Genomic DNA, 17,500 nt, shown 5'->3' with positions numbered 1-17,500 from the left:
TTCAGCTAGAGGAATTTGCACCCTATGGACAATTATCAGTGTGCAGTCATGTCTAATATAGGACTGGAAGGGCAAAATATTGTACTAGAGGTATAATACCTGCAGTCTTTTGAAATCTCTGACTATAAGATTTTCTCTTTTAGACAGCACATAGCCCCACTACTTTCTAGATATGCCCCTGCTCAAGTGTGGCAGGAATATCCCTCTTTGTGCAAATAAAAAGCTATTTTTAAATATTTGCTAAACATCCAATGTCACACTGTTCGAATTTCAAATCACCAAAGATTTAGCTGTAGCAGAAACAAAGTCAGCTATTCTTGTATCCATTGTACTGTTACCTGACGCAGATTCCTGGTTACTTTCACATCATGCCAGGCATTGTCATTAAATTTCCCATTCACAGGTTCCACCAGTGCTTCAAAGGCCCCTGAGCCCAAATTAATGACCAAGGAGACAGCTCCATTTTTCAGTGCAAGATTGACATAATCAGCTGATTTTCCTGTGTGAAGCATAAGTCCATTTCTCTGAAGAGTTTTAAATGACAGAGTTATTTCATCACTGCTGCTCTGTATAGGGTTCTGTGATAAGTCATAGCAGAAGTATTCCGATCCCTTGAATGTTGCAATGTATTCTTCTTTTCCTGAGAAACAAATGTGAATAATTGTTAACAAATGTTAATTATTATTATTATTATTATTATTAACAAATGTTAATAATAAATAAACAATAAATTGGAGATGCTAGATAAAAAGTAAATCAGTAAAAAGCTGCTCTTTTTATAGTTAACTTTAATTACATCACCATCAAGTGCTTGGTCTTCAACGTCTTTAAAATGTCTAATATAATGCATTTAAAATACTTAAAATCTATGAAGAACTTAAGAAAAACTGACAGATTTAGCATATAATACAATTTAAAATTACACATAAAGGGCGTCTATACATGTGCTCTGGGGTGGAGGGGATGGTTTAATTAGAGCGGCTCTTAGAGCGGCTCTAACTAAAGGGCCTGTTGTGTCACATGTATGCGGCATCCCTCGCTTCAAAATGGTGGCAGGGGTGCTTTAACTAAAGCTCATTCAATGCTTTAGTTAGGGGGGTGTGTGCGCGTGTGTGTGTGCGTGCTCATTCAATGAGCTTTACTTAAGGCACCCCCACCATTTTGAAATGCAGGGACACTGAATACACATGACACGGAAGCTGGTGGAGTGGGCTAATGAGCATGCTCCAGTGGACCTGCAGCAGACTCGATTCAGTGAGTCTGCTCTGACGGTTGCTAATTAGCTGAATTCAATCACGTGTATAGGTGCCCTTAAGTACTACTTATGAAATCCTTAGTAACCACTGGAAAAGCATCTCTTGCTAGGAAAAGGGTTAACTAACACAAGTTGACTAACAATGTTTAACACAACTTAGAAGCTAGAGCCAGATCCTATTCTACCTAGTAGGTGACAAACTAGGCATAGGCACCTAAGTATGATCCCATTCCATCCTGCTAGAGTCCTTGAAAAATGTTAATTCTCTTTCTTTTGTAACACATCATCTTAACCTTAAGACTAAATCACAAGCAGCTAGAAAGAGCCATTTACTTGTTGTGTTTGCTGTTTTTCAGGGACTCGAGCAGGATAGAATAGGATCACATTAGGCACCTAATACATGGAATAGGATCTGACCCTCAGGGCTTAGACACATGCCATGTTCACAGGTAAGTTAAGCTTAGGGTGACCATATGTCCTGGATTGGCCAGGACAGTTCCAGGTTTTGGAGGCTGTCTCAGTGTCTGGGTCATTGGGGATAATTTTATTTATTTATTGGGAACGAGCCACAAATGCAGGGTGTGCTGTGGACGTTCATGCCTTTTGCTTCAATTTTCTAAGGGAGCCCTGCCAACGAACTGCTCCCTGGACTGGACCCCAGTTGGCTGTGAGTGAATTGACTTGCATGCTAGAGTCAGGGGATGGGTGTGTGCATTGAGCCACAGAGTCGGGGGTGTGTGTGTGTGTGTGTGTGTGTGTGCGCGTGCTGCACTGTGCTGCCCAACCCTACTCCTGGGAGCCACAGGGTTGGAGTGCTCTGTGTGTTTGTGTACATGTATTCATGTGTGGATCAGGGGTGCGCGTGTGTGTGTATGCATGCACACATGTGCATGCCTCACTGTCCTGCCCAGCCCTGCTCCTGTGAGCTGCAGGGTCAGGCTGTGTGTTTGCATGCATGGGGGTTAGGGCTGTGTATATGTGCGCGCGCGCATGCACACACGCACACACACACACACCACGCTGTCCTGCCTGGCTATACTCATGGAAGCTGTGGGGTCAGAGCTATGCGTGTGTGTATGCATGTGTGCACTGGCAGCCCCTGGCCCTGCTGGCCTGGATTTCCCTCAAATTATTATGGTCGCCTTAGTTAAGCTTAATATTTAACCCAAATTCTGTTCCTGGAAGGCATTTAAGTATCTAACTTCCATTGAAATATAAAAGAAAAAAAATTAAAATCAATTAAATCAGTCAGACTAGGTACTTAAATACTTTTCAGGATCTGGGCTCTCAGGCCCTTCCTGAGTAAACAGCAACCAACCGCAATGCTTTTTATGATCGTATTTGTTCACAGTCAGGGAAAAAGTATATTTAACATCCCGCTAGTTAACGTGTGTTATGTTACTTAAGGGAATATATTTATATTGTATTTTTCCATCTAGACAAGGTCCTAGAGAAGGAAGTCCTGTACCCTCTTGGGTACTATTTGAATAATATAAACACATGCTAGAAAGTCCTTTTCTACTAAACAGTATGAATGGAATCCTGCCCCAGTGACATTGTGCACTAGGAATTCAGACTATAACTTGATTCTTGACTTTTTGCTGCATATACACTCATTTATACATGGGAAAAGTTAGTTCAAAGTTCGTGTAAAGCACTCTCAATTGTGTAAATGCATTTACAACTCTGATTTGATAGCATTTTATACATACTGCACTGCAAGTTATTGCTAAAACAGATTTAATATATGTAACAGATCTACTGTACCAAGCCATCCCCTTTTACTCCCATGAACATCGAAGTAATTTGTATCCTCTTCAGAGAGAAATGTAATATTATCATCAAATTACGTGTATAATGACAAGAAAAAAGGAAAAAAAAAGTTTGCCTAGGAAGACAAATTTTCCTTCAAAAAAAAACCCTCAAAGAAAGAACTCAAAAAAACGAAACAAATAAATTACCACAACAATGTAATCCCACTACCTTCCAACAAGGACTGACCATATTACCTGAATGAAAAAAAAACCCTTTTTAAATTGGGTTCTGAGTAAGCTGCCCAACTTCACACAGAAAATCTGTGAAAGACTCAGTGATAACATCCAAGCTTCCTGACTCAAAGTTCTGTCTTAACTACAAACACGGATCTCCCTCCCACATACTAACACTGCTGGCAGGGTCCAAGCAGTTGCTGAGAAGAGGCCAGCCAGATTTGACAAGGGAAAATAACAATTCAATGCAACTTCTAACCTGCCAGATGATTTGAATGATTTGTGTTCCATTTCCTGCTTTGAATTTCCCTGGGGTTTTGGGCAAGTCACTTAGGGCTTGGTCCATAAACAGGCATTGCAACATTCAGCATCTAACCATGCACTAGGTGCTTAAATTCTATATACAATGCATAAGGCAAGTTAGGCACCCTAGACTGGGTCTGACGAGTCAGAAACCATGCTAAGCAGGGAGCTGTTTAAGGTGTCCATTAGAAAACACTGAAGAGAAGGCCATGTCTTAATGTTCAGGAGCTTGGACAACTATTGTACTCCATCTCTTTCTCTCTCCATCATATTTCCCGACCATCCTGGACCACAGATTTTTTTTCTCTTGTACAAAGACCCCTATAAAAGAATATTTTTTTGCTGAACATTTTTTTTCTGAACAAGATAATACTTTGTCAGAAAATTCCTGACAACCTGTACACCAGTAGCTTTTGGGTTTTATTTATTTATTTGAGGGAAGGGGGAAAGGCTTCATAGGAAAGATTGGAAGTAAATTTGGGCATCTAGAATCATCTATTAATTCTGTCTGCACCACTGTCTAGTCTATCAGACACAGCTGATAGAAAGATTTATTGCACTATACACTAGGGATATGCAGAATTTGCTGTATTGGTTCTTCAGGGCATAAAATTCCTCTGATTCAAATCACAGTCCTAGATGCAGAGCACGAAACTACATTGGTAGTAATGTGTACTGAACCCTAACATGTTTCAACAGGGGAAAAAAAAACTGTGGCTCACTCTGCATAAAGAATTTCAAAATGCTGCATTTGCTGAGGTTTCAATACACTAGGCAGCAGACTATATGAGTTCTACGGATCCCACTTAATGAATATGTAATAAAAGAGTAAAAATTTAAAAAACAAATTTACTCATTACAGATTTAGGGAAACCCTGCGTTTATAATAAAAACCTATTAAAGTACCACGAATATATTTTTAAGAGATAATAGATCTAATTTGCACCATCTGTGACAAGCTCTACAGTACATACTATATACTTAATACCTTAGAAAACAATAAATATATAAGATATAAACAAACAATCTTTCAGTAAGTGTATATATGCACACTATGCACTGGAAACTGCTTCTCGTAAATGGAATATTTTTATAAATGCGCAACCTAAAATACATTCATGTTTCTAAAATCGATCCTGAATGTAGGACATGCAGAAATAAACAGAGTATTCACTTGTGTTTGGGATACTGATCTAATACTATAAACAGATCCACAGCTTACGGAAATCTGAAAAAGCTTTTAAGAAGGTTAACTTTTTTTTGTGCCTATCATGCCCTTCTTTAAGTATTCAAGACTAAATCTTTTGACTTAATGGCATTTTCCTTGAGGAAGAAAATAAAAGGCCAAATCAGCAATTCTACACCTCTTTATTGGAAAAAAGCAGCTTGAGCTGTCATTGGAAAGATCAAATCAGTGCAGCAGTGACTGACAAACATCTATTTAATATGTGTCCCATTGGATGGCCTTTCAGGAAAATCACTGAAGATAATCTCTGAATTCTTATTCTTCTGCAGCTTCTTCTTCAATCAATACCACAATGGATTATGCACTCAACCGAATTCAGTTTTAGTTTTTGAACTTGTTTCCATTCCTTGAGGTTTCTGTCATGAGGTCAGCAGCACCTCCTGGTAATATCACCAATGATAAGTCATTAACAACAGATAGAATTAGTGATCTTTACACATTATCCCAATAGAGTTTTACAGAAATATTAATTTTCTTCTTAATTTTATTCTGTGTAGGTGTTATGTTGCCCCTTGTATATGTTAAAATTTGAAATCAATTAATAAGTAGGGATTTGGGCTATTTTTTTAAATTTAAGATTGCCAACCTTCTTCTTCTATGAAACACTGTCAATATATGCTCAAGAGATCCCAGATAGAGGGCTATGCCCCCAACTACAGAAGGCAAAAACTCCCACAGTCCACACCAATCTGGCTATGGGATGAAATGCCTTTCTGACCCCAAATATGGCGATCAGTCTGACCCTGAACAGAGGGGCAAGTCCCTCTAGCCAGGAACCGACATCATCCCCAACCAGTGGCTGTCCAATCTCTTCTTGATCATCTCCTGTGATGGACAGTCCACAACTTTAGGCAGTCTATTGCACTGCCTCATTATTGTACCAGTGAAGACATTTCTCCACATATCCAATCTAAACTTACTTTGCTGCAACTTCAAGCCTTTGGGCTACATCTGCCTGTCTGCAGCAAGAGAGAAAAGGGTTTTTCTTCTTTATGGCAGCCCTTCAACTATTTGAAGATTGCTATCATGTCCCCTCTTAAGTACCTTTTCCACAAGATGAACATGCCTAATTCCTTAAGCCTCTCCTCATATAACTTGCTTTTCAAGTCCTTGATCAGCTTTGCCTGCCTCTGAATCCTCTCTAACTTCTCCATATCCTTTTTAAAAGGTGGAGCCCAGAACTGCACACACTACTGCAAGTGAGGTCTAACCAGTGCTGAGTAGAGAGGCACTATCACCTCCTGTGTCTTGAACCCAATGCTTGATGCATCCTAAACTGCATCCAACTTTGTGCAGCTGCATCACACTGCAGACTCCTATTGAGTCTGTGACCTACCAAGAATCCTAAATCCTTCTCCATGCTGTTGCCATCCGGCCAGGTGTCCCCCATTTTATATTTGTATTTTTTATTATTCTTTCCAAGGTGTAGCACTTTGTATTTGTCTGCTTTGAACTCAATCCTGTTAGGTCTAGTTCAACTTTCCAATCTGTCGAGATCCTACTCAATTGCACTTGCATCCTCCCTGTTTGCATCCTTCCCAGTTTCATGTCATCTGCAAACTTGCTCAAGAAGCTTTCTATGCCAGAATCCAAATCATAAAAAAAATAATGAACAGCAACTTGCCCAGGACAGACTGCTGTGGAATTCCATTTGAAACCTCCTTCATTTCTGACATGGACCTATTAATAATTACCCTTTGTATTATGGCTACTTAGCCAGTTATCTATCCACCTTGTAGTTGTTTTATCTAGTCCACATTTCTCCAATATTTTAGAAGGTCATGCAGAACTTTGTCAAAAGCCTTTCTGAAGCCCAGATACACTATATCCACAGCATTCCCCTTATCCAGCCACATAGTTACTTTATCGAAGGAGGAGATCAAGTTTGTTTGACACAATTTGTTTTTCATAAATTCATGCTGGCTGCTTCCGATCAGCCTTTACTCCTCCAGATATTTGCAAATGGCCTTCTTTAGGATATGCTCCAGTAACTTCCTAGATACTGTGGGGAAGCTAACTGGTCTGTAGTTCCTCAGTTCCTCCTTTTTGCCTGTTTAATAAAGGGGGTACTATATTGACCCTTTTCCAGTTTTCTGGTACCTGACTCATCTCCCATGGCTTCATGAAGATCATTGCCAACAGCTCTGAGATCTCCTCTGCTAATTTCTTCAGTACCCTGGGATGAAGTTCATTCACATCTGCTGACTTGAATTCATTCAGAGCCAGCAAAAGCTCTGTGACAGTCCTTTTTGTTATTACCTCCCTCAGTTTGCCCCCTTTCTTATCTAGACAATCCTTATTAGGTATCTAGCTGCAGCTTTATTTTCTCATGAAGACTGAAACAAAGTAGCTGTTGAGTAGATTGGTCTTTGCATCTTCAGTTAGTAGTTTACCCTGGCTTGTTAAGAAAAGGACCCACAGCTTCCTTGATCCTTTTCTGGACAATGTACTTATAGAATTCTTATTGTCCCTGACCTCCTTTGCCAGGTGCAGCTTGTTCTTTATCTCTGCCTTCCTGATTTGGTCCCTGCAGGTTCTTGGTGTTTCTTGGTATGCTTCCTTGCTGACCTGCCCATTCCTCCATTGCTTGTATCCTGTTGTTCTGCATTTGAGGCATTTTAGAAGTTCCTTGTGGTTACACATGGGTCTCTTGCCATTCTTTTTGTGCTTCCATCGTGTGGGGACAGGTTCTTGTTGGACTTCCAACACTGTGCCTTTTGGAACCTCCCAGACATCTTTATCCTTCAGTCTCTCCTCCCATGAAACCCACCAAAAACTCCTTGAGTTGAACGAAATCTGACTTTTTGAAATATGGCATGATAATTTTGCTTTAAAATTTTATTTACACACTGATATACTGTACTTGCCCAAATATAAGATTAACCTGATTATAAGATGACCCCACCAATAATCTGTTTTTATAGATGGAAAATTTATATATTGGATGCAATTTTCCAGGTATAGAATCTAATTATTGGAGGTCTGTCTTGAATTTGTCTCCCTCCCACTACTACAATGGGAAAAATAAATATGGCAGATACCCTTTGCCCTCTGCCTTGCCATCTTCTCTCCGCACCTCCCCCCCCACCCCCATCCCTACTGTTAGATCCTGGTCTCCCTTAGCACATGACATGATAAGCAAATTTGAAAAAAAATGTTTTTCAAATAAACATAGCTGTAGTAATTTTCATGTGGGACCCATTAACTTAGTCTGTCCAGAATTGATGCATTTTACCTTTTTTTTTTTTTTTAACTACTGCAAGATTTAGCACAGGTACTCCATAAACACACATTTTAAGCAGCACTTTTGCACCTACTTACAGACAATACAAATTATGCATGATATTAGTTCAAAGCCCACAGTTTCATGATTTACCATATAGTTCAGTTGGCTGGGTCCCAGCAGAGTCAAAAGCAGTTGAAGCCATAGTGACCCCACAGCTCAGTACTGCTCAGTATGTGCATGTACTCCAGATATCCCCCACAAAGGATCCATGTGCTATGAGGATCCAGGTGTCATGAGTCCTGGGATTCTCCAAAAATTTATATGTAGATGAATCATAGAACAACCTGGTCTGTCTTTACCTTATGGAGGGAGGGGCCACATTAATCATATATAAGAGGCTGAGAAAGAGGTCAACAGAGGGATTTGGATGAACTGTTTGGGGCCCCAGTTGGTGATGTTTGACAGATATTTAAGGCTGCTAAAGAAACAAGAATAATTGGAAACTGGAATGAAAGGTGCAGCTTAGTTGTGAGAGTGAAGATGAAGTCAGAACGCATGCAACACAGTGGCTCACCATGACATCTAAAAGTGTCAGTGCTGAGAGGAACTGTGCTCAATGGGCAGTACCATATATCTTATTCAAAGTGGACAATTATTGCCTTAAGACCCACAAGAGTCAGAAAATGGGAAATCCAATTTCAATACCCTACTTGCTATGAATGGGGTTCAAATCCATGTCCAGAAACAAAATAGGCTAAAAGCAGGGATAAGGCTGATAGACTTAAACTACTCTTATTTAAGTAAAGTTAAACTCTGAAGCTTTAATACAGATTACTTTTTCCCTTCTAGGTTCCAAACTGAAGTCTCCAATAACATTGAACTCCCAGCTTTTCAACATCAAAACTACTAAAGGCATGGACAGTCAAGTGCATAGTACCTGTCTTCACTGTCTACAGGTTGGGTCCTGAAATATTCACCAATATATACTTTATTTAAAAAAACTACAAAAGCAATAGTAGCTCTGTTTGATGTAGTTTTCCCATCAAGCTTGCCTTCATTAGACTATTTTATTTTCAAGTAATAAACAAATACTGTATCAATGTCAAATGTCATAGGAAGATGCATATAAATACATATATTTTTATGAAGGCATTTGTTAAAGGATCAATTAAGAGAGAACATTTAATGAATTCCTTCCACTTAAATTTTAATTATGAAAATAATCAAATCATGAAAATTATCTTTGTGATCCTCTCATTAGCTGAAGTGTTTATCTTGGGTTTTTTGTTAGTAATCATGGCAGGTTCAATTTGTCCTCCAATGACAAATTGATCCCCATGTGACAGTGAGGGCTCCTTTGTGCTTTAACTTTGTGATACTCTCCCTGGGTGGTCCAACAAGTTTGGGTAGATTAAATTTTAAGTCCAAAAAACCCAAAATCTTTGTCAATTGACCTTTTTTGTTAATGGGGTTCCATGGTTTGCTTTAGTTAAAACTATGCCCAAATAAGGTAGGAGCAACTAAGAGTTAGTGTCTGTTTTATGACATTAGCTTCTGATAGTATGAATCTTCTGATACACAAGTGTATGGATGTAATGAAGTTATGTCATAGGAAAAAGCATTTGCAAATGTAATTCATTCTGCTTTTTGTACTGCCTATTTTATTTTTTCTCAGAGCATGGAACAGAAATCCATGTTTATTTAAGAACCATTAAAAAGCTGACTCAATGTGAAATACTTTCCTGCCTCAAAAATCAGACAAAATGGATACACATTTTCTTATATACACAGTAGGTAAAAGATGAAACCTTTATACCTTTTTAGGACTAAAAAAGTAAAGTGTTGAACCAGAGTAGGGAGGAAAATGAACAAGTTGGGTAATATCACAATCAAAGCACATAAGGAAAGAAAAGCTTTGCAGAAAGTGACAAAGAAAATGCAGGCTAGAAACTTTTAAAAAACAACAGACACACATGGGAAATTGTTTTTGACAATTGTTTTGACATTGTTCCTTTTGACACAATGACAGGTATGTTAGCTGGAGACTAAGATTTCAAAGGGGTAAACCCTCTATGCTCTTTTCTGAACCAAAAAAGAAGAGCATTAACTTAGAGCTGTGCCTCAAAAATCAACCAGCTCAAGAATTTAACCAAATCAAACCTTCAGTGGGATGGTTAAGGGAATTATGTTAGAGTTTGTTTGGTTTTATTTACATGTATTAAATTGTAAAGATCAGGGACTTAACACCAGTAGTGTAATTACTGGTACATTGACTTGAATTGAGCTGCTTCTGATTTAAATTGGTTCTGCTTCATTGGCTTCATTTGCAACTCACTGTTTTAGTAATTAAGGGCTAACAGTAAAGGTGTTGTAAGGTTAGCAAACAGAGAATTTGGAAGGATCTGCCATCTCAGATGTAGAATTATGTTTTTTGGCACTCTATAAACTCATTCCTGAAGTGAAATGAAACTTCTATTGCTACTCTATTCCAGCCCCAGCTGTGAATATAGTAGCAACCCTTCTGTCTCTCTCAACCCCCGCTTCCACAGTAGATAGTATGGCTCTAATAAAGCGTGTAGATCAGAGAATTCTAAGATAAATGTGTTTTAACAGACTGGCTTGCAAGCTTCAAAGCAATTCAATAAATTTTTGACAGATTAGGGAGATCACTTAAATATTCTGACAGGTATCCTTGGTAAGAGATGAACAGTTTTTATTTCAACTCTTATGAGATTACATTTCCCGATTGAAAAAAAAAAGAGTCTGCAACACAAAAGATCACAGAGCTTGCTTCTACATCTAGTGAAATTGTGAGTAGAGTATTTCAAGAAGATATTCAAAGTAGGTTTGATTGTCTCCATAAGTACTGTATGCTATGCTACAGGAGTTTCTGGTGAGTAGTACTGTACACATTTATTTCTGCAAATACCTCAGTGTAAAAAAAGCTCACTGAAGTCAATGGATATAATGAGTGTTTATTCCTGTACGTCTGAGCTTTTTGTTTCCATATTGTAACATTTAATGAATTAACATAATAACTGTTAGGCTAGTTTATCTATGCCAGTCAAACTCTACTTCATATGAAAGGAGGAAGCAAGAGACAATGAAGCAAAGATGGCTTTGAGCCACCCCTTGGAGCCAGTCTAATGTATTTTGGTCTCTACTAAAAGGTACATCTCTCCACTACTGAAGGATTTCTCCTTAAAATGGACCACTGCGGTAAAATACAGATTCTACAGAACCAAGAATAGTGCCTTGGATGAATAACTGTAATACCATATTTACTCAAATTCGAGATGAGTCTCCCCACTCCCCATCAGCATGGGTGAAAAAAAGCCTTGTCTGTATTCAAGTACCAGCCTGGAGCAGGTGGCTGTTCAGCTTTGGCTTTGGCCCTGGGCTGAAGCTGGAGCTGAGCTGCTGCCTGCCCCAGGCTGGAATATCTCATTTGATGGGGGAGGAAACATGTGATGAAGAGTAGTGTGGGGAAGACCATGGAGGGAAGGGGAAACCCACAGCCTGCCCCTCTGCTTGTGCCTGCCCACCCAACCCCTGCTCCCCCTGCTACCAGCCCCGTGCATCCAGCTGCCCCCTTCCTCCCCCTGCTTATTTTCTGCTCTGGCTCTGGCTCTCCAGCTCTGACCCTGCCCAGCTGGACTGTTGCCATTTCTCCCTGGCTAGGGCCAGGTGGGGCTGCTAGTAAGATTCATAGATGCTAGGGTTGGAAGGGACCTCAATAGATCATCGAGTCCGACCCCCTGCATAGGCAGGAAAGAGGGCTGGGGTCAGATGACCCCAGCATCCAACCTCCTCTTGAAGACCCCCAGGATAGGGGAGAGCACCACCTCCCTTGAGAGCCCATTCCAGACTTTGGCCACTGTAACTGTGAAGAAGTTCTTCCTAATGTCTAGTCTAAATCTGCTCTCTGCTAGCTTGTGGCCATTATTTCTTGTAACCCCCCTGGGGCGCCTTGGTGAATAAAACCTCACCAATTCCCTTCTGTGCCCCCGCGATGAACTTATAGGCAGCCACAAGGTCGCCTCTCAACCTTCTCTTGCGGAGGCTGAAGAGGTCCAGGTGACCCAGTTTCTCCTTATAGGGCTTGGCCTGCAAGCCCTTAACCATACAAGTGACCCTTCTCTGGACCCTCTCCAGGTTATCTGCATCCCTCTTGAAGTGCGGTGCCCAAAACTGCACGCAGTATTCCAACTGCAGTCTGACCAGCGCCGGATAGAGGGGAAGTATCACCTCCTTGGCTCTGTTCATAAGGAAGACAGGAAGGAGGTATTAACAGGCATGGGCAGACACAGGCACAGGGGAGAAAGGCACAGGCATGGTGAGGGGCGAGGGGCAGGGAAGCAAAGGGCAGGGGTCTGGCCCTTCACTCTCCCACTGCTGCTTTCTCTGCCACCGCAGTGTGTGTGTGGGGGAGGGTATGAATTTAAGATGACCCCCCCATTACATTCAATATATAGAAAATTATAGCAAATTTATAATTTTCCATGTACAGAATCTAATTATGGAGCGTCATCTTAAATTCAAAGTTTTGTTGGACTCAGGTAAATATGGAAATAAACCATTTGCAAGGGTATGCACACAGTCCAAAAGCAGTACCCCAAACCTATCCAGATGAATGACAGAAAAAACTAAATGTGGGCCACTCTTACTGCATTTACTCAAAGACAAGTTGCCCCCCATGCCCTTTCAACTTGGGGGAAAAAAGTCTTTCATCTTGGATTTGAGTACAAGGTTGGTGGAGACAGGCAGGTGGATCCAGACTATTTGAGTACAAGGTTGGTGGAGACAGGCAGGGGGATCCAGCCATGGGACCAGAATCAGAGCCATAAAGACCACCTAGCCCAAGCAGATTTTTGCCCCCTCTCCCACCTGCCCCCACTGCCCTGCTTGCTATCAGGCATGGATCTGGCTCCATTCTCTCCTCAGTATGGAGTACATAATAACATAGCCTCTGCCCAGCCATGCAGCACTCTGCTGGGGCTAGAGCTGCTATCACTGCATGGCTGTGATAGGGGCTGGAGCTTCGTTGTGCTCTGTGCCTGGGAGGGAGTGGAGCAAAGCCAGAGCAGTGCCTGACAGTAAATGGGGGAGGCAGAGCAGAAGCTGTGGGGAGCAAGTAGGAAGCAGAAGCTGCAGAGGGGAAGCAGGGAACAGGGAACAGAGGGACAAGTGGTGGTGGAAGGGGGCTACCTACTGCCCAATCCCCTGCCTCCCATCCCACTGCATGCCCCACTACCACTGCTTTCCCTGCTGTAGCAGGGGTGAATGATGTTAAGATGGCTCTCCAATAATAACAATTCATACATGGAAAATTAGAACTACAGTAAAAGCTCCATTAACCAGCACCTTACAAGCCAGCATGTTCTATTAACCAGCATGCCAGCTTGTAAGGTAAAGTGAAACCAGAAATGCCCACTGCGGCACTTCCAGTTTCTCTGAGCCCCTATGGCCCAGGGCAAAGCAGACTGCGCTGCTGAGTCTCCACAGCCCAGGGCATAGCTGGCTGTGCAGGGCCTGCCTCCCTGTCCCTCAGGGCCTGCAGGAGGGGTGGTAACATCCCGGATGCGGCAGGAGAAGTAGCAGCACAAACAGGCAAAGATGCCTGTTCAGGACTCTCAATTAACCAGCATATTTTGTTATCCAGCATCCCTCATTCTCCATGGATGCCAGATAACAAATCTTTTACTGTAATTTATAATTTTTTTCCATATATTTACTCCAATTATTAGGGGGACACTTTAAATATAAATTAATCTTGAATTTCAATAAATACAGTAATTTAGGTATTACACAGGCACATACATACACACATGGCCCTAAGTAGTACACCTGATACTTTTTTTTGTTGTTGGTTCAACAAGGACAAGTACAAAGTCCTGCACTTAGGACAGAACAATCCCATGAACCAGTACAGGCTGGGGGCTGACTGGCTGGGCAGCAGCTCTGCAGAAAAGGACTCGGGGGTTACAGTGGAAAATAAGCTGAATATGAGCCAACAGTATGCCCTTGTTGCCAAGAAGGCTAACAGCATCCTAGGCTGCAACAGTAGGTCTGTTGCCAGTAGGTCAAAGGAAGTGATTATTCCCCTCTATTTAGCACCGGTGAGGCCACATCTGGAGTACTGTGTTCAGTTTTGGGCCTCCCACTACAGAAAGGATGTGGACAAGTTGGAGAGAGTCCAGCAGAGGGCAACAGAAGTGGTTCGGGGGCTGCGGCACATGACTTATGAGGAAAGGCTGAGGGAACTGGGCTTATTTAGTCTAGAGAAGAGAAGACTGAGAGGGGACTTAATAGCAGCCTTCAACTACCTGAAGTGGGGTTCAAAAGAGGATGGAGCTGGACTGTTCTCAGTGATGGCAGATGACAGAACAAGGAGCAATGTCTCAAGTTGCAGTGAGGGAAGTTTAGGTTAGATGTTAGGAAGAATTTTCTCACTAGGAGGATAGTAAAACACTGGAACGGGTTACCCAGAGAGGTGGTGGAAGCTCCATCCTTGGAGGTTTTCAAAACCCAGCTAGACAAAGCTTTGGCTGGGATGACCTAGTGAGGGATGGTCCTGCTTTGAGCAGAAGGTTGGACTACATGACCTCCTGAGGTCCCTTCCAACCCTCACTTCCTACAGTTCTATGGTCTTGAGGGAATGTGAAACAGCTTGTGACTTCTATCCTTTACTTTCAATGCTGACTCAATATTTTATTCTTCCATAGGAAGCATTAAAAATGAATGGCAGTCACTTTAAGAAATTTAAAATGTATTCTATTTAATCAGTAAAATATAATTTACACAGAAAAATACAACATAGTACAATCATTAATAATTGCTTACCATGTTTTTATTTTGAATTCTCTCTGAATACAATAGTCTACCATATAATCTCTATCTCATAGAAAGTGATGCATATCTTCAATACTACAGTCTGCATATATATAAACTGATCCAATGTCTTTTTGTATCACATATAGGTCTCAGACAGTAACCATGTTTTATTTGCATACATCCTGCAATGCAGAAAAGGTTATTTTTTATTTACACACTTAAAACCTATTCCTCCATTTAACTGAAGTCAATGGAAGTTTCATCACTGACTTAGAAGTAAAATAATTTCAAGTGTTTAGGGCCTGCTGCAATCCCAGTGAAGTCAAAGGGAAATCTTTAGGGCTGAATCCAAGAGGCACTGAACTCGTCATAGTAGATGCTAATCCTTTTCACTTTCCATTGGAGACAACTGGTTGGGAGCTTTGGGACACAGCTCTTTCCTTTCTTAGAAGTCCGCAATAGCAACCAGAAACACCATACTTCTGATAATCCTAATCTTCTGATGCTAATTTTATGACTGCATAGTAATCAGCTTCTCTTTCTACACCCCATTATCTGACTCCTGATTCTCAGATATTCTTATAGAACAAGATGAAAAAAGTAAAAGAAAAATGGGGAGACAGACTCACTAGCACTATAAGGAGAATCTATTTAGTTACATATATATATTACGATATTCCTTCTAGCGTCAACAAAAATCTAATGACAATTTAAATGAATAGAAAGCCCTACTGGACTACTCTTTACTAGACATGTCTAAGTAAATTAATAGTTAAGTTATCAGTACATGGCTCTCAGAACCATGCAAGATGCTGCCTGGGTTTTGTAAGACCAATTTAAAAAAAGAATCTTTCCTTTTTACAGTTCTTTACTTCAGCTTTTGAGAAGAACTTGTCCATTGTCTACTGAGGGCACTGGTTCAGAAATGACCCCTTCTTCATCATCTGCTTATACCAGCCAGGAAACTGGGGATTTTTAAAATCAACAATGTACATGTTTTGATGGAATTATTTGAAGACTTCCACAACTAAAATCTTCTTCTTAAAAATAAAGAGGTCTATCTGAAACGCACACAACCTTCTGTTCTCTCTGTCCAGCCCCATAAGTCACAGACACATATAGGGCCTAGCCTACAAGTTGTGGAGAACATTAAGGACTTCATAATTCTGGCCTTAATACTACTGAAGTCCACTGAAGTCAATAGAGAGATAATCTGCTCACTTTGACAGCAGTGGAGTCTATACAACCCAATCTATACCAGTACATACAGAAATTAATAAAAAGGCATAAATTGTTGTTTTTAATTTTTAAAAATTCTTTTTTCATAGCAAAGTTAAATGGACACAAGGATAATCATCTAGTTGCAGAAACTAGACACGCTGCTCTACAAATCTTCAGACCATGAAGGCAGACTGTATAAATAAATCTGCTCAAATGTTAGAGCCAAGCAAGTTCCCAACTGAACTGCTTTGTGTTGTGTAAATTCAAAGATCATTCATGGTACTTCAGAATTCAAAAATGTAGATGCTGATGCATGAACATGCTATTTTTGAAGGAACCCAACTTGTGAGAACACTAATATAACACAATGTAAACGAACAGTAATACAATAATAAAGACCCTGAAGCAAAGCAGTCTAAATTGCTTCACTCTAGTTATATCAAATTTTGAAAGTCTATATGCAACCCAAAGCTACTATGTGCTTTTACAGAATATAACTCCTGATTGGGATCCAGACATCAGTCCCTGCAGCTGGCTCAGACCATGCAAGAGAAGAAACAGAAGTTAAAATCCTAGCTCTACTAAAGCGAATATGAGATTTGCCTCAAGTATCCTGGATTTCACCAGAATGAATCTATTTCTGCCCAAATAAACAAATAGCATTGATGGGTGTTTGAGAAATCACACAACCCAGGATTGGAGCTATAAGGCAACTAAGGAGGCCATGAGGAAATCCCTCAGGATACAGATACTTTTTTCAGACAGACTTCCTCTTTCTTTGCACCTCAAGTGCTCTGATTACCTAAATATTGTGTCCAAGTGAGTGGAAGTGCATTCATTTTGTTTTCAAGATACATTGTTCTAAAATAGAAAAAAAAATCTTTGAGATTTGACCGTCCAAAGGAAGGTTTCAAGCTCTCAGCCTGTCTCAAAGCTTTGAAGAGAAAAAAAAATGCCCCAAAACTGATGAAACAATATGCTTTGAACCTATTTGAACCAGAAAAATGTTAGAAATTTTCAAATTTACTGAGAACATTTTTAACACAGTCTCTCTGTAACCTAGAATCCTGCAGAATGGATTTGCTCCTCTTCTCAATTAGAATTAGTTCACTTTCCACTAACCTTTCAGCCAACAATGTTTTAAATGTTAATTCATTTACCAGGACTTTATTCTGGGCCCACAAATCAGTCACCCAATTCTTGAGTTTCAGAAATGTCAAATGTTTTCAAGTCATTCTAAATTCTCTGTTTTCTGTGCACACAACATTTCTGTGCATCGAATCCTAGTTTTCAAAATAGTCAAATACTTTTACTAGGTGGGTGCTTTTGAAAATATAACTGTTGCTATTTCATTGTTTGTATGTTAGGCTAAGATTTTAAACAATGACTAGCATTTTTGGAAAACAACCTAACAGGCCTTCAATAGG

At 40.4% G+C, this 17,500-nt stretch overlaps 1 protein-coding gene across 15 annotated transcripts in view; it reads right to left on the bottom strand.

The window, feature by feature from the left end:
• NRXN1 (neurexin 1) overlaps window positions 1-17,500 on the bottom strand; it is a 1,211,846-nt gene that overhangs the window by 773,842 nt on the left and 420,504 nt on the right. For all 15 annotated transcript variants that reach the window (XM_025201341.1, XM_025201393.1, XM_025201684.1 and 12 more), the window contains one exon: window positions 339-640. In XM_025201341.1, coding sequence (XP_025057126.1) covers window positions 339-640 — 302 coding nt within the window. The remainder of the gene's footprint in view (window positions 1-338; window positions 641-17,500) is intronic.

This window comes from Alligator sinensis, unplaced genomic scaffold, assembly GCF_000455745.1.
Source record: "Alligator sinensis unplaced genomic scaffold, ASM45574v1 scaffold131_1, whole genome shotgun sequence".
Lineage (NCBI taxonomy): Eukaryota > Metazoa > Chordata > Crocodylia > Alligatoridae > Alligator > Alligator sinensis.
This window is presented reverse-complemented; position numbering and strand designations above follow the sequence as displayed.